Raw genomic sequence first — 22518 nt, forward strand, 5'->3', positions numbered from 1 at the left:
TTACTTTATACATATAATTTGTCTATGAAGTATAGTAGACTATTATACATTATTAACTTTTCCCATTTAACTTTTCCAACAAAAAACTAGGTTTGGAAGCCTTAATTAAATCTTTTCGCTGACTTATTTCCTTTTGCAGACATGCAATACAGTTGTGGTGTCACATAACAACTGTAAAAAAAAAAACATAAAAAGCACTCATTTTGAGAATAGATGCTTAATTTTAGGGAGTGACCATTAGATATAATTAATGAAGTGACTCTATTAGCTGTAGCTTATTACTATAGAAATTGGCTTTCCCTACAAAATTTGTACTGTGTTGTGTAGCAGTGTGTGTGTTATGATGATGTTATGTTGTAAATGTTTCTTTAGAATGCACAAATAAACGTTTACTTTTTAAAAGAAACGCTAGGCTTGAATGAGTGATTATACAGTTCCCTCTAGCGGCCTATATGTGTGACTACAGCTGTAGTGAGAGAGATATACAGCTCGAGAAAAAGTGAAGAGACCCCTCCAAATGTTTTATTACATCTCAATCTCTACATACATGGAAGCCATTCCTTTCCAGTGTCTGTTGAATTCCAACACAAATACATGTTGTCAGTAGTTTATAAAATATTTAGTTTTCATTTTACTCAAACACATACAATATTTCTTTTTTATTTGTCTTCTTTTTATGTTCCAACAAGAACCCTTAGATCCTCCAGTGCCCTGCTTTTGGAAATTCCAAGGGTATCACTCAAGAGATCTGGGGAGGCTGCGTTCTGTTTTTACGGCCCTAAACTATGGAACAGCCTCCCCGTGGATCTTGGAACAGCAAACATACTTGAAATGTTTAAAAGCTCATTAAAAACCTATGTTTTTGATAATACTTTCGTACTTTTACTAAAGTAAGATTTTGAATGCAGGACTTGTACTTGTAATTAAGTATTTTGACAATAATGATTTGTTAGCATTACAAAATATGATGCAATATGTCATACATTCAACTATTTTATGAAATACTCCAATATGATGCAGTAAAATGCTACTTACAGATTAATTCGACAAATGCACCATTTTACCTAAGTAACATTTTGGATAGAGGATATTATATATTATGTTTACAGTGTTATTCCTACTATTAATGCGACTTCATAATAACTATTACCTCAGACAGTTGCTACTAAAAAATATTGAACCCAGTAGGCTGGAAAGTGGAAACAAAAGTATGAAAGTTATAATTTAGCATGTTAAATATGATGTCAACGCCGACAATGCACACGCTCATTTTTCTCACTGTCTATTCAAACCATAGACTGTATAAAGATTCAAACACATACATCGAAACATATATCAGTATAGCATGCATTTATCGCAAGACAAGCTGAGATAAGCTAACTGCATACAAAAACCTATGTTTTTAATGTGGCTTTTAATTTGGGTTAACTTTCAATTTTCACCAGTATCATTGTCCATGTTTTATTGCATTTGTTTCTGTTTTGCTTTTATTTTACATTTTTGATTTCCTTTTTCTTTTTCTTTCTTTTTTTTAAAAACATATTATCACTGTAGATGTTGTATCTTGTTCTGTATTAATTGTAATATTGTTGTTGTGTTTTCTGTAAAGCACTTTGGGCTGCTTTGTGCATGAAAGGTGCTATACAAATAAAGTGTATTATTATTATTATTATTATTATAAAAACTAAAACCAGAGAAACTGATAATGCTGCAGGGGCCTCTTAATTTTTTTCAGAGCTGTGGATGGATAGATAGATAGATAGATAGATAGATAGATAGATAGATAGATAGATAGATAGATAGATAGATAGATAGCTAGATAGATAGATAGATAGATAGATAGATAGATAGATAGATAGATAGATAGATAGATAGATAGATAGATAGATAGATAGATAGATAGATAGATAGATAGATAGATAGATGAACCTGATTTTCTCTCCTGTAGGTGGCGGTAATGTGTATCACAGGTGCAACAGCTACCAACAAGCACAATACGGAGGAAGAGGAGACGTCGAGCTCTGTTTTGGTTGAATGTTTAGCTATTAAAGAGCATAATTTGCTATATTGCAGCAGGCAGACTGACATGTACCGCTGCATAGTAAGGTAAGACTGTTTACATTTACCAATTTAAAAAAACACATTTATTTCTCACCTTATAGTGAAGTCAGGGGTCCTTACGACCTTTGGCATAGTTTTATTTTGTATGCAGTTAGCTTACTACTTGTCTTGCGATAAATGCATGCTATACTGATATATGTTTCGATGTATGTGTTTGAATCTTTATACAGTCTATGGTTTGAATAGACAGTGAGAAAAATGAGCGTGTGCATTGTCGGCGTTGACATCATATTTAACATGCTAAATTATAACTTTCATACTTTTGTTTCCACTTTCCAGCCTACTGGGTTCAATATTTTTTAGTAGCAACTGTCTGAGGTAATAGTTATTATGAAGTCGCATTAATAGTAGGAATAACACTGTAAACATAATATATAATATCCTCTATCCAAAATGTTACTTAGGTAAAATGGTGCATTTGTCGAATTAATCTGTAAGTAGCATTTTACTGCATCATATTGGAGTATTTCATAAAATAGTTGAATGTATGACATAGTGCATCATATTTTGTAATGCTAACAAATCATTATTGTCAAAATACTTAATTACAAGTACAAGTCCTGCATTCAAAATCTTACTTTAGTAAAAGTACGAAAGTATTATCAGCTAAATGTAATTAATTAATTAACCAGTAAAAGTAATCAATGTGCAGAAAAATTGCCTTTATGTGTTTATATAATTACATTTATAGATGTGACATTTCTAGGTTATATTGTTGCATCAATACACATTTTACTGTTGAAGACAAACAAAGTTCTGATTTACTTTTTGTAAAATATGTTTACAAAAATAGACTCTTTTGTGACTTAAAGAGTTCCTTTTTTTACAGATCCATGGCTAAAGCTGTTTAATAAATGTAGTGGAGTAAAATTACATTATTTCCCTTTTAAATGTAGCAGAGAAGAAGTATAATATATATATATATATATATATATATATATATATTATAAAGTACTTGTAAATACTCAAGTAAAGTACAAGTACCTCAAATGTAATTAATTATTGTAAGAAACCACAATGCAAAATACACAAATAGTCAGAATAAATATTAACCTGTCACTTGCCCTAAGCTATTGTACCTACTCCTGTTTGTTCTCTGTCCCTAAAAGAAGTGTGTGTAGCGGAGGAAAAGTGTGTCCAGGCTTTGTGCCTCCACACACTCTCTCACCCTCATGGATGTTGAGAAACACCACAGAGGAAAGATATCACAGGTAATTCATTAACTAAGAATTATAGGAAAACATTATATTTTTCTGACCATTATTGCGAATAAACTTGTGAATATTTTATGATATCAATATACCAACTATAATTGCACGTTTATCTTGGTTCTTCCTAATAAATCATATAAAATATAGTTTTTCTCTGTTAAACTCCTCCAAGGTTAGCTAATGAAAAGAAGTGAAATTGACTACTTTAGCATACATTTATAGTATATTATTACATTAGTGTTATACATGACTATAACTCAATAATATTTGGTCATTATGATGCTGTAAAGTTGGTTATTTATGGTAAATATATCTGATAAACTGCCGTTAAGTCATGCCTGTTTCTAATAAATCCCAGAATTAATGTCAAATAGCCACATCTGAGTAAATATGCTGGTTAGAATTGTCATTGTAACTTGCAGTACGGTTAACACAATAATTGCTCAATATTCTTCTGTGTTTGCACACCTTTCTACCCTATTGTCATAAAGGTATATATATAGGTCATAAAGGTAGTACACTTTACCCAACTGTATTTCTGACTAAAGGTGGACCCTTCCTTTCAGTGATAACAAAGTTAGTTTATGAATCTTGTGTTTCAGGCTGGCTGAGCAGCGTTGGCAGTGTTCAGTCCGCTGTATGAGCTCTGCAGCCAAGAGGAAAAGGTCTCTGCACAGTGCCTTCCCTGTGCTGGAACAGCCCCTCCAGCCCATCCAACAACATGTGTATGAAGCAAACCTACAAAACAGCAACGCCTGCCACAAAAAGTCAGTTCTACTCTCATTAGCCCTGATCCATTTGGTCGATTTCCCCCACTACATTATTAACTAAAATGTATACAAATGCATGAGCTTTCTCTCTCTGTAAGGTACATTGAGTTAACTGACAAGGCAATGAAGGGTGGAGGGGAAAAAGCCATCGCCAGACACACTCAGAGAAACAAGAAGTTGCTGGTCAGGGATCGACTGCGCCTCCTTCTGGATGATGAGGATTTCCTGGAGCTGTCACTATTGGCTGGTCTGGGTCTGCCATACGGTGACATCCCTGCAGCTGGATGCCTGACTGGTGAGAAACCACTTACTGTAAATAATGTATCTTTCTATTCTCTTGCTAAATGGCTCTGATTAAATCATTTTCCTCTTCTACCTTCTTTTATTTCAAACTGTGAGCAATTTATTTTGATGCACATGTCACTGAGTTCTTCTGTGTGTTGGTATGTGTAACCCTCCAGGCATCGGCAGGATCAATGGCCTGTGGTGTGTTTTCATTGCCATGGATGCCACAGTGAAGGGCGGCACAGCGTATCCAATCACTGTAAAGAAACAGCTACGAGCACAGGAAGTTGCAATTCAGAACCGCCTGCCCTGTGTTTACCTTGTGGACTCTGGAGGAGCTTTTCTACCACTGCAGGTAAACACACACACACACACACACACACACACACACACACACACACACACACACACATATAGACAGAGCCTCCCCAGCCATAATAAGAGGTTAGCATCATTACAGTATTTTTAAATGTGATAGATGGTTGAATTACATGACTGCAGTTTGTAGTTCTAACCTGTGTGTGTGTGTGTGTGTGTGTGTGTGTGTGTGTGTGTGTGTGTGTGTGTGTGTGTGTGTGTGTGTGTGTGTGTGTGTGTGTGTGTGTGTGTGTGTGTGTGTGTGTGTGTGTGTGTGTGTGTGTGTGGTGTGTGTGTGTGTGTGTGTGTGTGTGTGTGTGTGTGTGTGTGTGTGTGTGTGTGTGTGTGTGTGTGTGTGTGTGTGTGTGTGTGTGTGTGTGTGTGTGTGTGTGTGTGTGTGTGATTGCCAGTCAGAGATCTTTCCTGATAAGAACCAGGGAGGAAGGACGTTTTATAACGAAGCCATCATGTCTGCGATGAAGATCCCACAGGTAAGGAAATATAAAGTAAAAAATAAAAGTTGTTGTAATAAACATAAACACATCTGACCTTACCTTTCCAGTGCCCTGTACTACGAAGCAGGATTTTCGGTTAGTAAGGTAATTTCAGGGTTAACTCTGGGTTTCCGGTTCTACGACGCTGGTTCATTTCTTACCGGGGTAGATCTCCATGGTAACTTATGCTGAACGGCAAACCTGCTCCGGAGCAAAGAAGGAGCACCGGATCATTTGAAAAAAGGTGCATTTGCGCACCAAGAGAGGGAGAGAGAAGAGAGAGATAGAGAAGAGAGAGATATTTGCGAGTTGCATAAGAACTGGTAAGATAGCAGGGTTTCCCACACATAGACTTTACTTGGTCGGGCCGCCCAGGTATATTAACGGCCGTCAAAGTATAATTCGCGAGCCATTTAGGTTTAATTTTTTTAATCCGTCTGCGTGCACGACGGCATCTGCTATCCCTCGCTCTACCCCTCGCTATCGCATGAAGGGTCTGCTTTATGCGCTCCACACAGTAACCCTGTCCGGCGAACAGTTCATGAGCGTGCTCACTAGCGCACCTCCCCCCCCCCCCCCCCTGCTCATAAAGTCAAGTACCCCTCAAAAGGTCCGGTTTATTTCATTTTAAGGATGCGCACCAAGCAACATCTCCAGGTGCTCCTTTGAGAACCAGGGCAAAAAAGTTATGTGCACCCCTGTTCATATCCCTCTATTTCACTTCCTGTTTCAAAATTTCTGATTTGGGGTATAAACCTTTAAAAAAAGAAATTGATTAACAAAAAGAAAGGAGGGGGCTGAGCTCATGCGGGAGATTCTACCGGCAGATTCTGCTGTGATGAAACGCCATATCATGGATTATCAAGGATTATTTCTGAAACAGTATGGAGCTCAAAGGCTTTGTATGCTAATGTAAACATGCACTGACCATATTACGTCCAAAACAGTCGGGCATTGTTTCTGATAGCAACGTTTCTGATAGGGCCGTGGGTGTAAAGCCAGCCTACATTTCCGATATTAGGCCCTACGTCATAGCGGACGCAAATCTGGATCAGCTCCGTTGTAGCCCCGTTTTTAGAGATTTGGGTACGGAGGAAAAGAGAGAGGGTTTTATTTTCTGATGCTGCGTGAGTTCCCTGACACACCGGGAAGACATTTATCTATAAAAGACGTAAAAAAGTGCATTTTGCATGATAGGTCCCCTTTAACTATCTGCCATAACATAAGTTACCGGATCAAAGTAACATACAGACGTCGATGTGTCCCATTATCATTCATATCACATCATCAATCACATCATATCACATCATAATATATCATATATTTCCTTAACTCGATAATAATAATACATTTTATTTTTAGGCGCCTTTCATGACACCCAAGGACACCGTACAATTAAAAAAAAAAAACGCTAATAGGCAACAGAACATGATAAAAACACAAACAGGAAATCATGGAGGAGACAGTCAAGTGGATGCAAATGAAACATATAATGGGGAGCACTACAGTGAGTAGGCAGATTTGAACAGGTGGGTTTTTAATTGGGATTTGAATATGGTGATTGTGTCTGACTGTCGGATGTGCGGGGGGAGGGAGTTCCAGAGTCTGGGAGCAGTGCAGCTAAAAGCCTGAGAACCCATGGTGACGAGGCATGGGGTGGGGACGGTTAGCAGACCAGCAGAGGAGGAGCAGAGGGAGCGAGGGGGGTGTACTCCTGAAGAAGGTCAGCCAGATAGGGGGGGAGGGGCAGGTTATGGAGGGCTTTGTAAGTGAGCAGTAGGTTTTTGAAGTTGATACAGGATTGAACAGGGAGCCAGTGGAGTTGGATGAGGATGGGGGTGATGTGTTCTGAGGCCTTGGTGCCGGTGATGATCCGGGCTGCAGAGTTCTGTATGATTTGTAGTTTATTGATGAGCTTGGTGGGAATGCCTGAGAGGATGGCGTTACAGTAGTCGATGCGGGACGTGACAAATGCATTGACCAGGACTTCAGTGTTTGATTGAGAAAGAGATGGGCGGAGTCTGGAGATGTTGCGTATGTGGAAGAAGGCAGTCCGGGTGATGTTATTTATGTGAGGTGAAAATGAGAGGGAGCTGTCCAGGATGACACCAAGGCTCTTAACTTGGCCAGAGAAGGGGATGGAGTAGCCATCAATTATTGAGGTTGGAGGCAGGGGAGGATGAGGTTTTGGAGAGGGTGGTTTTGGTGCCAACCAGCAGGGCTTCGGTTTTGCTGCCGTTGAGGTTTAGGAAGTTCCTGCTCATCCAGCTCCTGATGTCCTGGAGGCAGTTGGTGAGAGAGGTTGGGGGGAGGACAGTGTTGGGTTTTCTGGAAATGTAGACCTGGGTATCATCGGCGTAACAGTGGAAATGGACATTATGATGACGGAGGATAGTGCCAAGAGGGAGTAGGTAGATAATGAACAGGAGTGGACCCAATACTGACCCCTGAGGAACACCATGTGAGACAGTGGAGCAGCTTGACCGGTGGGTGCTGAGACGGACATATTGTTTTCTGTCTGTGAGGTAGGATGAAAACCATGAGAGTGCAGTACCAGTGATCCCAATGTCTGCCAGACGTTTGATAAGCAGTGGGTGCGAGATGGTGTCAAAGGCAGCTGTGAGGTCAAGGAGGATTAGGATGGTGAGCAGTCCAGAGTCAGCTGCACGGAGGAGGTCGTTGGTGATTTTTACCAGCGTTGTTTCGGTGCTGTGCTTTGAGCGGAAACCCGATTGGAAGGGTTCATGAAGGTTGTTTTTGTCCAGGTGTTGTTGAAGTTGGTCAGCAACCACTCTTTCAAGTACAGGGCACTGGGGCTCTTTCTTATTTCTCTAATTTCCCCTCCTCGACTCCTCGGTCCTCCGGTAATGACCCGGAAATGGGCTGCTGTGCCTCCTGTCATCATTAATGGACGTCTCTTTAAAATGACCACTCAGAGGAGAGGAGTTCTCATTTATCTAACCGCCTGCTGCTTCCCCTCCTCTCTCCTCGGCTCCCCTCCTCGGCTCCTCCGCTCGCATCTCCTGTGGGCGGGACTAAAACACGAGGATAGGAATCGAGGATAGGAGTCGAGGAGGGGAATTAGAGAAATGAGAAAGGGCCAAGGTCTATGCCCAACAATAACATTGTGAAATAATATTTCATTTGTTCTCAATATAGTTTTTTTAACCGGACATAGATAAGACTTTACGCACTGCAGGAATGTGGTCGAAATGTTGTGTCCGTCTTGAAAGTCCTGAGAGAAAAGACAAAAATCCACATAAGAATTGGATAAAATCTCAGCTACTTCAGTTTTAAAATGTGCACTCTCTGAAAAACATATTTGCAAATGAAAACCACTAACAATCCAAAAGGTGTCGGTGGTGTGCGGGTCATGCACGGCGGGTGGAGCTTACATCCCCACCATGGCAGAAGAGACAGTGATGGTGCACCGGATAGGAACCATATTTCTGGGCGGGCCACCGCTCGTTAAGGCCGCCACGGGAGAGGAAGTCACACCAGAAGACCTGGGAGGAGCCACGCTTCACGCAGAGTACGTCACTAAACACATTGTTATTATAATTAAAGAAATAAGAATAAATTCCCATTATCATGCCTGTTGATTTCTCTTCAGGGTGAGTGGCTGTGTGGACCATTTTTCCTGGGATGAAAAGGAGGCGTATGAGTGTACCAGAAACATTGTGTCCACCCTCAACTTCCTACTGCCCGAGGAAGAGGAGGAGGATGAGGAGAGGACGAGGAAGAAGAAAGCTGAGGAAGAGCCGCTGTATAGTTCAGAGGAGCTTCTGGGGCTCGCTCCTAAGAGTTATAACTACAGTCTAGATGTTAAAATGGTACAGTATGCACACACACACACACACACAAGCAGTAACTGAAGCTGACAGTGAACACTATAAATGTCACTTTCTTGTAAATGGTCACTTCACACTTCGTTGTGATTTTTGGAAAAGTCCTTTTTCTATAATGGCGCTCATTTTGCTGTCTCAGTGATGCAGTATGTATGAAAGCTGTTTGCTGTTTCTGTGTGTCTGTCCAGGTGGTCAGTCGGCTGACAGACGGTAGCCGCTTCCAGGAGTTTAAAGCTCGCTATGGAACCACGCTCATCACTGGCTTTGCAAAGATTCATAGGTAAAAGATACAATCACACACACAGGGATTAAGATGTAGGTTAAGATAGCAAGGGCAATAACAGGAACAATTTCAACCAACAAACGGTCTCTAAGTATGTTAGATTAATAGATTTGTTGACCAAAATGCACGGTGCTTGTTAACCTGCCAACCCCCCTCTCAATCCCTGTTTGTCTTTGTCTCAGATCTATAATATTTTCTAAAACAAAAAGAGTCCTTCGTAGGGCACTTAGATAGTCGCTGGTGGTTTAATGAAACTCTTATTAATTCTGTCATTGCTTCCTTAGACATTTGCATAATTTAAGGCTTACCTTCAGAAACACAGTGACCCCTCACCCTCACAGGATTAGCTGCTGCCCTCAGTAACATCTTAATCAGATCAGCAGACGTCAAAAGAAAAAAAGACCAAAGCAAATTTAAATCTCTGTCCCTCGACCAATGACCAACTGTCACATAGCGCTTACTGTTGTTGGAGAGCAGTGTGACTGACTCATCAGCAGGATAGTTTCATGCTCTAGTTGTGGTATTACTTGTTCTTGAGTATATGTGAGCACCTTTTTACATCTGTGTATGTGTTCTGTGTTAGCAACTTAGTGGGAATAGTAGCCAACAATGGAGAGCTGTCATACCAAGCGGCACTGAAAGGAAGTCAATTTGTTCAGTTGTGTGACCAAAGAGACATCCCACTCCTCTTCCTCCAGAACACAGTGCCCACCGCAGCGCCTACACTCACCACCACTCAGGTACACACCCCCAGTGACACACACAGGCCTGCTGAAATACAACATACATAAAACTCAAAAGTAGAATTGATAAAACTAATATTTTGTCTTTTTTGGATTTATATCTGATTAAAGTTATTATTATTATTATTGTTTAAATCAATGTTGTACTATTCACATCTTATACTGCACTGTAACTTTTATTCATGTACCTGTGTTATTCATGTTTTATTATCTTTGCTTTTTAATGTTTATAATGTGTTTTATGCTCTTAAAGGGGACCTATTATGCAAAATGCACTTTTGTACATAAATATGTGTCCTCTCTGTGTAAAGAGATTCGGAAAAAAAAAAGATTCCCTCTCTTTTTGTCCTGATCCATATAAAAAACCTGTCTGAAAATGAGCTGATCAGATTTTGGCCACTTTATGATGTCACAACGATTTTTTTGGCTTGTGTAATTAGCCAATAACCAACCAAGGTAACCCCCGCCCCCCCCCCCCCCCCTTATCACCTGCATCTCTTCCTAGAGCTCTATTATTTTTAACCAATATCTTGCAGACAGGCGATGGGAGTGGCTCCTTATTTTCTGGATTATGGGATGCATAATCTGTTTGGTATTTCGAGCCAAACAGACCTATAATATATTGATGAAAATCAGTATAATAGGGGATCTTTAATGTCTTTAATTTTTGTAAAGCACTTTGAATTGCCTTGTGTTGTGCTATATGAATAAACTTGCCTTGCCTTGATATTTTGGGACTTTGGGGAAATAATACAATTGTGGAAATCATGAAACATTTTGAAATTTCACATCTGTTTTTTTTTTCTCTGTGTTTTTTTTCTTTCTCTTCCAGGCAGAGATGAACACCAACCGCCTGAAAGCTCAGGGTTCGATGATGTCAGCAGTAGCGTGTGCCTCCGTCCCAAAAATCACTGTGGTAATTGGTGGCTGCCATGGTGCAGACAGCTACGCCATGGTGAGATTCTCATCATCTTTTCCGTACTTTTCTTCATCATCATACTTTACGCTCATGTAGAATCTAGAATAACTCCACAATAATCTGAATCCTGTTTCCGGTTTTTTCTTCTAGTGTGGGCGGGCTTTTGACCCTAATTTCCTGTTCCTGTGGCCCAATGCCAGAGTGTCGATGACGGCTCCGGGTCACGCTGCCTCTCTGCCTTGCCCTGACAGTGAGGCAGAAGAGGAGGAGGAGGAGAAGAAGAAGAAGCAGGAGGACAGGCTAAATAAGAGACTGGATGAGGAGAGCTCAGCATTCTTCTCTTCCGGCAGACTCTGGGACGATGGAGTCATTCTGCCTCAGGACACCAGAAAGGTATAAAGCATTACCAATACAATTTACCACCTCCATTTTGACATCTTTTAATACTAATGTGTACATGTCTGAAGGTTCTCAGAGACTGCCTTGACATCATCAAACAGCAGCAGTATCAACTCACCACAGAGAGAGTCCGGTCAGCACTTCTGCGTATATAAAGGCTGCCATCTTCCTTCTCCTCACTACCTCTGGACTCTACAAGCATCCGTCCACTGAGCTGCTGTTTTTAATGTAATCTGGTTGCTATAGCCCATTAGTGACATTTACCAAAATGTGCCAAAAGAATCAAAGCCAGCCCTGGCCTTTATTCAGTATGACTGGTCATTGAGGGTGATCATCATCCTAAAAGAGAAGAATGGGGAAATCGCAGCATTTAAAATAATCTACATACCGAAACACAAATGTGTTAATACATTACCGCAACATCTTGTCAGATACTTGGTAAAGTCACTCACCAACTTTCCAAAAGGTTCAAGAGTCCTCAAATATTGAATTTGTTTTTAGGTTTGGACCTAATACATTTTTCTGTCTGCTGTAAACACAGGTGATGATTTAAAGTTTCATTTTTGGTATAATATTTCTCAAAGTTATGTTGGCTTATTGAATTTAAACACTGAAAAAAGTCCCGGTTAAGTGCCTCATCATGTCTTGAGTACATAAAGAAACGCTATTGAAATTCAATCAATGCTACAAGAAGTGTGAAGTATTGTTATTAATATATGACTGTTACATTTATTTTGTTAGCACAAGTACTGTGTTTGAGCCTCAACCGAGTTGTGTTTTTTTCCACAGATAATCATGTGCCACCTTTTATTAATTTGTTATTCAAAAGCCCCACATACACTGATATTTGTTTCTAGTAACAATTTATTCAACAGTAATTTCTGTCCAAAATGAACACATTGTAAGATATCATGCTCTGTAATTAAGAATGTAAATTAATAATAGTAATGTAGTTTTATTTCATTTGTATTCTAAAATGAACAAAAATGTTAAAAAAATTCAATTGAAAACTAGTGTGTTTTTTTTCATGTTTTTAATAAGGGGGATATTCCAAAATTGAATGTCCCAGTTTACTTATAAGTTAAAACATTTGGGCTGAGTTTGCTGTAACAAAGGTATTGTTATGTTGAAGTGAGTACCACTGCTTGCATCCAAATGTGAAGTTAATTCAAAGGAAATTGAAATAACATTAACGTTTGCAAGCAAAAAAAAATCTTAAACTCTTGACAAGATCATATAATAGTCAGTGAAGTATGGTAGACGAAATGCACTCTATGGTGACCTTTCAGTGGAGAAAAAGGATGATCCACTACCATTGAATACCAGCTGGGGGCAGCCATGATGAAAAGTTCAATAAAAACTTTACATTCTTGGTCAAAATGTGGAACCCCTTTTTTTATATTTAAGCATCACAAATAATGTGCTTTATTGCATACGTTGAATTAAACCTTCTGTAAATGGAAACATTTACCTAAATAAGAGAAAGAAGCTTTTCAGATGTTCTTTTACCTGTAGAGTTTGTAGAGGGCGCAAGTGAGTAATTCACATACAGTTTAAGTAACACATTTATAAGTATTCTTAATGGGGGGGGGGGGGGCACATCTGCTTTTCCTTGTATATTGACGAGTAGTTAACTTCCACCACTGCTCATTTGAATCCTACTCTCAAAAGGTGTGGCTGTCAGCTTCCAGAAGTCCTCATCTCTTAAAAATGTAAATGCTTTGGATGTGTGAGCTTCCCTGTGCAGACCGAGGAATCTGCAGAGTTTAAAAAGAAGCATGTTTTCACGCTTTTTCTCTGCACTGTCTGCACAATAAATCTGACGTTATGACGCATCAGCAGGAGCATCAGGTTGGGACATCTTGATATCCTGGTCCAACATGCAACTTGTGCAAGTGTTTTGGAAAACTCAAAGCCTCCATTTCTGAGTAAGTGTCCAACAACTTAACTTTTGAAATTACTATTATGTGCATATTCACGTGTTCAATAGGACTGATTACAGAAGATGAAGTAGTTACAGAAAATGTAACAACGGAATTTACCTTTTTTTGTGAAAAGGGCAGATTTTTAATCAAAGGAGAGTGATTTAATCCCTTAAAAAGTGTTCAGATGTAATCTTCCAAACAGACATCTGGGTCTATCTTTTAGTAGCCTACTGTTTCCAAACATTAGCATAACTAAAGCAGTGGCTTAATCAAGCCCATCCTCCCCAGTTGCAATGTCTCTAACCTCCACTGTCTTTCTGTTTATCCCCCACCATACTATCATTCTGCCTTTAACTGAACAGCATGATCCCCACAAAAGGCCATTTAAAGTATGCTAATGTATATTGTGTGTGTGTGTGTGTGTGTGTGTGTGTGTGTGTGTGTGTGTGTGTGTGTGTGTGTGTGTGTGTGTGTGTGTGTGTGTGTGTGTGTGTGTGTGTGTTGTGTGTGTGTGTGTGTGTGTGTGTGTGTGTGTGTGTGTGTGTGTGTGTGTGTGTGTGTGTGTGTGTGTGTGTGTGTGTGTGTGTGTGTGTGTGTGAGCCAGTGAACACAAAAGGGTTGATTACTGCTGATGGCAGCTCAATGGCTTCTTGGATCACAGCAAACTATGTGGAAGTCAATATGAATGCCAATGTATTCACACATTTTGGTGAAATATAGCATGTACATTTACTCTTAATAGTAAAGTAATAGTTCCATATTGGAACTCAACTCATGTATGCTAGGCAATATATTTATTTGCTTTCTTTTTACAAATTGACTTGTATACCTACCTATGTATGGCTTTAAATAATTGCATTGCTTAACGGTTATAAAATAAAGTAAAGAGGTTGTCTCAACGGAAAAACGACATAACTCATTTTGTTTGAAACAGCTAAACGTGCTTTCTTCATGGTCGCACTGTTTTCTTACTGTACTCCACCCAACCTCTATTCTTCGAGCCTGATCACGTGACGCGCTGCTCGTCCAATCGCGTTGCAGAATCACACGGCTCGTAATTTTGAACAGACGACTATCAGCCAGGCAGAGCTGGGTATTATCAATGCTGCCATTCACACAATCCTGCAGCAAAACATCGGCTAAATCCTCCCCTGAGTAATGGATATTTTGACCTCTTGTCATATCGTTTAGAGGAAAAACGTTCTGTGTTTTTGAGATAAAAATGAATTCTCATGTTATCACCCCAGGACCGTACCGGGCCACCAAACTCGTAAGTTACCATTTGTTGATAAGTGCTTTAGCTTCCTAACGTTAGAGGTTGCTAACTGCTAATTCATGAGACACATTTCCGTCTACCGAAACGCTATAATGTTAGCTGGTTAATGTGACTTTACTCCTTATCGTAAATAACAGTTTGTTGGTTACCTTTTGTGTTTTCATAGAGTTAATATCGTCTTTTGTGAGTTCCTTACCCTAGCATAATTGAAGTTAATCCTGCTCACTTGTTAATTTGTCCAATACGTAGCTTTTTCTCAACGTCTTTTCTCCACATTATCAGGAATGCGTCAAGTATTCTTGTGTATCTGTTAATAATGTTTTAGGCTGACATAACATAACAGTTTCCGTTCAATGATTGACTAGAACATATTCAATATTGAGAAGGTTTAATCAGATGATTTGCATGCAATAGTATTCTTAAATGTCAATTGTTACCAACTTTAAGCTAAATAGATACTGAGCAATACATCAGAATTAAGCGAACTGTTGGAGGGCTTATTAGACAGTTTTGGATCAGATATGTGTTAATTATACCCCTCCATTTAAAAACATTTTGATTGTCGACTTATTTTACAAATATATATTTTGTTTTCCTTTGAGGGAGGCTTTAAGTCTTTAAAATATCAGAAGAAAGTGGAAAATGAGTCTCGTAAATTCCAGGTTTGAAAACAAGGAGATGTCTTCAACTCTGACTGCAACTCAAACATATTCAACTCTCCCTATTGACAAGGTGCCAGAGGTGAGAAATAGTCTTAAATGGTACAAATTCCAACAAGTCACCAACACGTGTAGTACAAAGCCAAACCTTACACCTAATTCTGCAACCCTTTGACCTTTGACCCGCTGGGTGTCCCAGAAAACGACAGTTGTTCTCACAATAGACTGGTTATTTATACTACAAGTGTTTTTGGCTTTTAGGACCATGAGCCATAAATATTTTTAGGACTTCTTGGTTGTCTGCATTGTTTTGTCTCGACTTCGTCTCAGATCAACGCTTTACCGATGCAACATTTTTTTCTGTTTCTTTGAAAGAAATGTTTGCAAACCTTTATTCAAACTACACCAGTGCATCCCTTCTGTCCAGTCGTCCTCAGGTCAATGCATTCAAGAACGTCCCACAGGACACGGTCTTGAAATAAAAGAAGAAATGAACATAAGTTAATTTATTAAACTCCACCCTCTCTGTTTCAGTGGAATGAGGTGACTCGCTTGTTTCGGTCTGGAATGCCCCTCAGGAAACATCGCCAGAACTTCCGGCACTACGCCTCCTGCTTCGCCGCCTCGGCCGCTGTGGAGTGGATGCACCAGCTGCTACGTAACAACAGCAATTTTGGCCCTGATGTCACCAGGCAGCAGACAGTGCAGCTCCTGAAGAAGTTCTTGAAGAACCACGTGATCGAAGACGTGAAGGGTCGTTGTGGCACAGAGGATCTGGAGGACAACAACACTCTGTACAGGTAGGGCATCTTTCTTTATAAACATACACAATCGATGTAGATTACACTCCCCCACACAAAATAATGCAATCGATGTCCTCTCTTTTCTCCCCAGATTCCCCACCACTTCCCCTCTGAAGCCAATTCCCTGTCCAGCTTCAGGCTCGGCTCCTGGTTCTGTTAAGAAAAGACCTTCATTCAGGGACAGGGAGGGTTTCTTCAAGTTTAGGGGTATCAAGAAGGAACATGAGAAGGAGACGCAGGTAAGCTAGACAGGGCAATGTTTCTATTTTATGTACAACTTTATCACAAGACCCAGGTTTGACGTACGGTCCGTATTTGAAAAATAATCAGTTTTGTGATTCTCTGTTTGTGCCTTCCAGGAAAATGTCGATCCTGCCCTCCAAGCAGGAGGAGAGAATCAGCCAATAGGAGAGCAGCAGGTGCCGAGGCGAGAGCTGACAGTTGAGGATGAACAGGAGATCTGGAAAGACATCACCACGACACAGTATAAACCCCAAAGATATCACTTTTCACAATCAACATCTTTTTGATACATCTAAACTAAGCCTTGAAATCAGAAAGAGAAGGAGATTTGTTGTGAGTGACTGAAGCTTGTGTGTTGTGTTTCAGCCTGCAGAGGATTCTGGGCGTTGCATCTCTTGATGAGGTTTTAGACCAGCGTTATGTGAACCCACAGAACATCGTCCATAATATGACCAATGTCAACAAGCATGGAGTGGTCACTCTGGATGACAAAACGAGTAGGTTTATACATCTACAAAAAACAGTATGAAAAGTATAAAAAATCCTCATGCTATAAGGATTCTCTTTTTGAATGAATACGATAATACAATATAATCTTTTAACTTTGAAACAGTTTTTATCAAAAATCTGAGCATTGACACGTGAGATATTTTAGATGTTATTTCAAGGTTATACAACACACTAACGGTTCAATGTACTGCAACTAGCAACCAGTGTAACCCGTTTACCGTCTCTCTAGATGACCTCCCACACTGGGTTCTCTCTGCCATGAAGAGCCTGGCCAACTGTGAGTAACAACAAGCTGCTTTTACACCTCTGTGCTGCATGAACATTGCTAAGAGCTGATCATGGGGAAAAAATAACAACCTAATGCGAGACAATACAAGTGAAACACTGTTTTTGCACTGTTCAATTTCAAGAGTTCCGGCTAGTTTGCATTCATAACAGGACATTCTTTCAGACTAGTGCAAAGATAACATCCGAAAATACACATTAAGATGTTAATCCTTCTTTGTTTATTCACGTCTATAGCTTTCTCTTAAATGCACACACATGACATTATGTTTCTTTTGCATATCTAAACAAAATATATATGAGAACTTGTAATACAGAAAATAATTAGCTAATTTTCAATGTTTAAGTGTGCCATATTGCGTCATTAAACACATTATTTCTTTAACTTATTACTTTACTTAACAAAATCATTGCCTTGGATCAACTTTCAGGAAACTGAACTCTCTGAATTATTAAGAATCCAATAGAAAGTTACAAAGGCTTTGTTTTGGGACCTCTCAAATATCCTTCCATTTCATGGTAGATGCATTAACATGATTTTTATTTCCAGGGCCGAAGTACGACAGCGAACAGCCGTCCTATCCCGGCTTCGAGAGAGACGTCTTTAAAACGGTGTCAGATTACTTCTACAGCCTTCCGCAGCCAGTACTCACATATGAGCTGTATGAACTATTTATCAACGTCTTGGGTATGTACTCTGGACTCATTTCACAAGTTATTTTTTTGAAATATGAAACAGGAAGTATGCAGCATCTTGTTTCTCCGTCTAATTGACATGCTGTTTCCCTAACGGTGGACTGCTAACATGAGGATCTTGGTTGTTGTCACTTGTGTTTGTGAAGTCAGTGATATGAGCAGCTCTGTGTCTGTTATGTGTCGTGTCTGGTTCTGTATGTTACGTAAAGGTTTAAACTAACTAAACCCTGTTCCTCCCCTACTCTGTCTGCTTTCATTGACACTGCTTGCCCCGCTTGGCCCCCTCTTCTCTTTGCATCCGCTTTCAGTGTTTTGCGGGTACGTCGCAGCGCCCAACACGATAAACCAACGTGGGAAACGCAAGAAGCTCGACCTCCCCTCGGCCCCGCCTCCAGCCAAGACTTCCTTCCGCTCCACAGAGTGTCTCCTCCTGTCACTGCTCAGACAGGGGGGGTGTGACGAGACGGAGTCCCCGATGACAGAGGTGCTCGGTGGGAAGCTTCAGTCGCGGCTGGCGGCGCTGAAAGGAGGCGAGGGTCATTTAGGAGGCAGCTGCACCAGTCTGAGTACAGTTTCTTTATCGAGGCCTCGAACCAGGAGTTGCTCACTCGAAACTGTCCTAGATGACTCTGCCCCTCTCACCAGGCAACAGCTGTTTCTGTCCAATGAAAGCCTGGCCTCCTGCACCCATAGCAACATGAGCCAGGATGACAGTATAGCAAACACAAGTCACACAGACTTTACCTCTGTTTCCAAATCAACCCCTTTGACTGCAGGTGCCAGAATCAGAAATAGACTGTCAATTGCACAGAGGTCACGCTTCCTGCGACCCCGCAGCTTGGGCAGCTGTTTAGACATCGTCATAGAAACCAAGGAGGAAGACGTCATGGAGTCCAAGTTGCAGGATCGCGCGACCAGCTGCCTCAACGTGAACACTCCCGCCGAACAGCATCACTCCTCCTCAGCCTCACGCCCTCCTTCGTTGTCCTCCTATCCATCCGCCTTTCCCTCCTATACTCTTTTCTCTACCTTTTCTTCACTTGCTTCGGCCAGAGTACAAGAGTCCCGTGCTCCTTCAGGACCCAGCGGGCCCAGACCTGCCTCCAGCACCTCTAATCTTCAGATGCTCTCCGCGCCCGCTGTTGTCCGCCGCTGCCTCAGCTCTCTGGATGTGTCGAAGCTGCATCGCCCTGTTTCACTGTTCAAACCATCTGTTTGTGTGCCCACCCAACCCAAAGCTGAGCACAGTAAGACCCTCTCACCTCTGTGTGTCTGCATGCCTATAGATATCTAATCACACTAACTCAATCTAACATCTAACAACCGCCGGTACATTTAGAAATACTTGTGTTGAAAAGGTGAGGTCTAGATGCAGAAAGTGTTTTATAAAATGTTTTCAAGCTTCCAGCAAACCTTGACAGAACAAAGTAAGGAAGGAGAGCCCTGGATCAAGGTGCACCGAGCTCATGTGCAACCTGTTATGTTTGAGATTAGGTAGTTCAATTATGCAGCACACTAAATTGTGCTTGCTTATGGCATGCTTTGTTAGCTATGCTGCTTTGATTGTATGCAATGCATTTTGTTGCTGTCACAGTCCTGCATTCATATTGCCTTAAACTACGACATTTTTAGACAGATCCACATAGAACAACGTGTGACAGGAAGACCATTGAGATACAAACTCGATGGAAGAATCGTGCTATTCTTTTCATTCATTAAAGATAATACAAACTGTCAAATCAAAGACTTTCTCACACTGAACACGTTTGTAATATCCAAATCATGGCCATAATAAGAGTGGACTGACTGAAATGACCAAGTTCCAGGAAACATAATGCACATAATACAGTGCTGAATCAACGCTATTAACAGGGGTGCACACGCTTTTAATAGCATATTACAATAAATATGTTCTTCTCACACCGTAGCTGTAGTTGATTAATCCCATCATCCATTCATCCATCCATTTCTCTGATTTAGTGAACGAAGCAGTGATGGATGAATGTGGCCAAAGAGTGATTCTACTGCAGTTTGTTTCTGTACCGTTTGCACTACGGACTCCATTATTATCAGTGTGTGACCGTGTGTGTATGTGTACAGGCGTTCTCCAGCCTCAGAGTGAGCGCGTGGCCATCGAGGCCCTGCAGCTCTGCACCCTCCTCCTCCCCCCATCCTCCCGCAGGAAGTTGCAGCTCCTCATGAGGATGATGTCACGCATCAGCCAGAACGTTGACATGCCCCGCCTCCACCCCGCTATAGGCACCCGCACACTGGTGAGACGACAAAATGATGCCTCACAAGACCTACATTTGTTTCCCCGCCTATAACTCACTTCTTTTTGGGGATGTCCCAAGAACCAATGATTTTTAACCAAGTCATGTGGAACTAGGCATGAGGAGAGCTCTTTAGTGTTAGCTGTTAGCTCTAAGTTAGCACCCGAGTCACTGAGTAACATAATGGTGCATTCGTGTTATCGTGATCTGTTCAAATGTATTTTGTAAAAAGTATTTTTTGGGTATAAATAAATACAGTTTCAAGAAAATGTTATCACAGCATTATAACTTTTATATTAGAGAGGAAATGTTGACTGCAAACAATATTAAATGAGTGCTTTTTGTTTTTATTGGACATTTAGAATAGTTGAAATTCACTGGTATTTGTATTGACTAGTACATTTATAGTACTGTTACATGCCTTCGTATTGTCTTATCTAGGGATCAGTTACATTTGATCTTGTTTCAACCATGTTGTTATGTTTGTCATTCCAGATGGTTCACACGTTTTCCGGCTGTGTCCTGGGCAGCGCTGAGGAGTGTGATTTGGACGAGCTGTTGGCTACCAGACTGGTGTCATTTCTAATGGACCATCAAGAAAGCATCCTCTCAGTCCCAGAGTACCTGCGTAGTGCTATCAGTGACCACATCCAGTACCTGCGTGCCGTACAGGTACACGCAGAAACTCTTACACTATATGTGTCCTGCAGTATTTTATGTAGGGCCTGCACCCTTCCCAAACCCCGATGCAAAAAACTTGAAAAAAGAAAGCAAATCCATTTTTATTTGATTCTTATTTCGATTTTTAGCCTCATTTACTGCAAAATGTATTATTGATTGCATGCTCGTCAATAACAATTCAGTGTATGTCATTTTCCTTCAGATCAAATTGACAGAATTACTTTGTCAAAAAGCGTTTTCATAAAAAGCGGATCAATCATTTGTTTAGGTAAGGGCCAGGATCAATAAATAGTTGAATACAGTGACTGTAATTTCCTCTTTCCTGACCCAGGTCCCGATGGATGGTGTTTCTAACGTCGAAGCCTCCGATGAGGTTTGCGCTCCGATGCCCATCTACGCCTTCTGCCGGCAGATCAGCGGCGCGGAGTTTGAACAGCAAAAGCTGGAATCTTCCCAGAAGGCCATGGAGGAGTTGCTAGAGATGCTGCTGACCAACCAAAACATGAGCGAGAAGGACAGACGCAAGAAACTGAAGCAGGTAACAAAAAGAGGTCCCATTGTATAACAAACACTCCTTATCAAGTCTACCTGCAACTGAGCTTTACTTCAAACATTTCCTTCAGTTTCAGAAGCAGTACCCAGACATCTACAGTCGCCGGTGCCCCTCCTCAGACAAGAAAAGTAAGAACAACACCAAACCGAAGATTAAACCTCCACTCCTCACCATCAAGAAGACCAAAGCTTTCAGCATCAGGAACTAACCGTACAGGTTGGCAGCATTATAGAAGCCACAGCCCTGTTCACTGCAATATAACCGCACTGATACTAAGAGATCTGGAGAATCCTCTTCTCTTTGCAGCCATTAACCTTTTCCGTGTTACGTTGGACATACTTGGTTTGTAGTAATGTTAGAGTTAATGCAGGCTGGAAGACTTCTACAATAGTTAATGTGTTTATTTGCCTGTGTGTGTGATTGTATTGACAGCTGAGTAAAATGAAGGCGGATAGACAGAGGGTTGCTTCTTTGAGAAGTTGAAATATAGGAGGTTTTTTGTTTTGTTAAAATGTTCCCTTTTTTGTTTATCTGTTTTCTATCCGCTCACCTGTCTTATCGTGTGTGTGTGTGTGTGTGTGTGTGTGTGTGTGTGTGTGTGTGTGTGTGTGTGTGTGTGTGTGTGTGTGTGTGTGTGTGTGTGTGGTGTGTGTGTGTGTGTGTGTGTGTGTGTGTGTGTGTGTGTGTGTGTGTGTGTGTGTGTGTGTGTGTGTGTGTGTGTGTGTGTGTGTGTGTGTGTGTGTGTGTGTGTGTGTGTGTGTGTGTGTGTGTGTGTGTGTGTGTGTGTGACAGACAAACAAACTGCAGATTGCATTTTGGGAGATATAAATATGCAATTCTAAGGTCCCTGGTCCATATGGGAATAATTAGATTATAGATTTTTTAATTTATATAAATGATGACATTGGGAGCAGTGAAATGTCTTAACTGTTTTTATAGATATCACTAAAAAATGTTATACCATAGAATCTCAAGTTTTATTTGAAATGTGTTTTTATTCTTTTTTCTCTTTCTTGTCCTTTTTGGCTCTTTCTCTTCGTTCTGCTTTTAAAGCCATTTAACGGAACCATTTAAGGTTGTTTCGTAGAGATCTTGGATAAAGGGATCTCAGGTTTTTCATTTACAACTCTAGTTAGATTAAACTTCTTTCACAGTTTAGATTTGTATTACTGACATGTGTGTTT

At 40.6% G+C, this 22518-nt stretch overlaps 2 protein-coding genes across 5 annotated transcripts; both read left to right on the plus strand.

The window, feature by feature from the left end:
• The first annotated feature begins 1973 nt into the window (after positions 1 to 1973).
• On the plus strand, positions 1974 to 12802 carry si:ch211-198n5.11 (methylcrotonoyl-coenzyme A carboxylase 2). 2 transcript variants are annotated; one of them, XM_034237440.1, is made up of 13 exons: positions 1974 to 2106; positions 3231 to 3332; positions 3935 to 4099; positions 4201 to 4397; positions 4564 to 4742; positions 5155 to 5235; positions 8592 to 8770; positions 8852 to 9071; positions 9275 to 9366; positions 9953 to 10109; positions 10945 to 11067; positions 11182 to 11424; positions 11499 to 12802. In XM_034237440.1, the coding sequence occupies exons 1-13, from the start codon at positions 2087 to 2089 to the stop codon at positions 11583 to 11585; spliced, it is 1845 nt and encodes a 614-aa protein (XP_034093331.1). In that variant the 5' UTR covers positions 1974 to 2086; the 3' UTR covers positions 11586 to 12802. The 2 variants fall into 2 exon arrangements, with proteins under 2 accessions (XP_034093331.1, XP_034093332.1); XM_034237441.1 differs by lacking the exon at positions 3231 to 3332 and having other exon boundaries at positions 1983 to 2106.
• A 329-nt stretch (positions 12803 to 13131) lies between these two features.
• On the plus strand, positions 13132 to 22014 carry depdc1a (DEP domain containing 1a). Of its 3 annotated transcripts, none has more exons than XM_034237444.1 (12): positions 13132 to 13358; positions 15825 to 16090; positions 16185 to 16332; positions 16453 to 16577; positions 16703 to 16833; positions 17076 to 17123; positions 17682 to 17819; positions 18136 to 19074; positions 19928 to 20100; positions 20596 to 20772; positions 21113 to 21319; positions 21405 to 22014. In XM_034237444.1, the coding sequence occupies exons 2-12, from the start codon at positions 15858 to 15860 to the stop codon at positions 21540 to 21542; spliced, it is 2457 nt and encodes an 818-aa protein (XP_034093335.1). In that variant the 5' UTR covers positions 13132 to 13358; positions 15825 to 15857; the 3' UTR covers positions 21543 to 22014. The 3 variants fall into 3 exon arrangements, with proteins under 3 accessions (XP_034093335.1, XP_034093333.1, XP_034093336.1); XM_034237442.1 differs by lacking the exon at positions 13132 to 13358 and adding an exon at positions 14369 to 14625; XM_034237445.1 differs by lacking the exons at positions 13132 to 13358; positions 18136 to 19074 and adding an exon at positions 14369 to 14625.
• The last annotated feature ends 504 nt before the right edge of the window (positions 22015 to 22518 follow it).

The sequence above is a fragment of the Gymnodraco acuticeps genome, unplaced genomic scaffold, assembly GCF_902827175.1.
Source record: "Gymnodraco acuticeps unplaced genomic scaffold, fGymAcu1.1, whole genome shotgun sequence".
NCBI classification, from domain to species: domain Eukaryota; kingdom Metazoa; phylum Chordata; class Actinopteri; order Perciformes; family Bathydraconidae; genus Gymnodraco; species Gymnodraco acuticeps.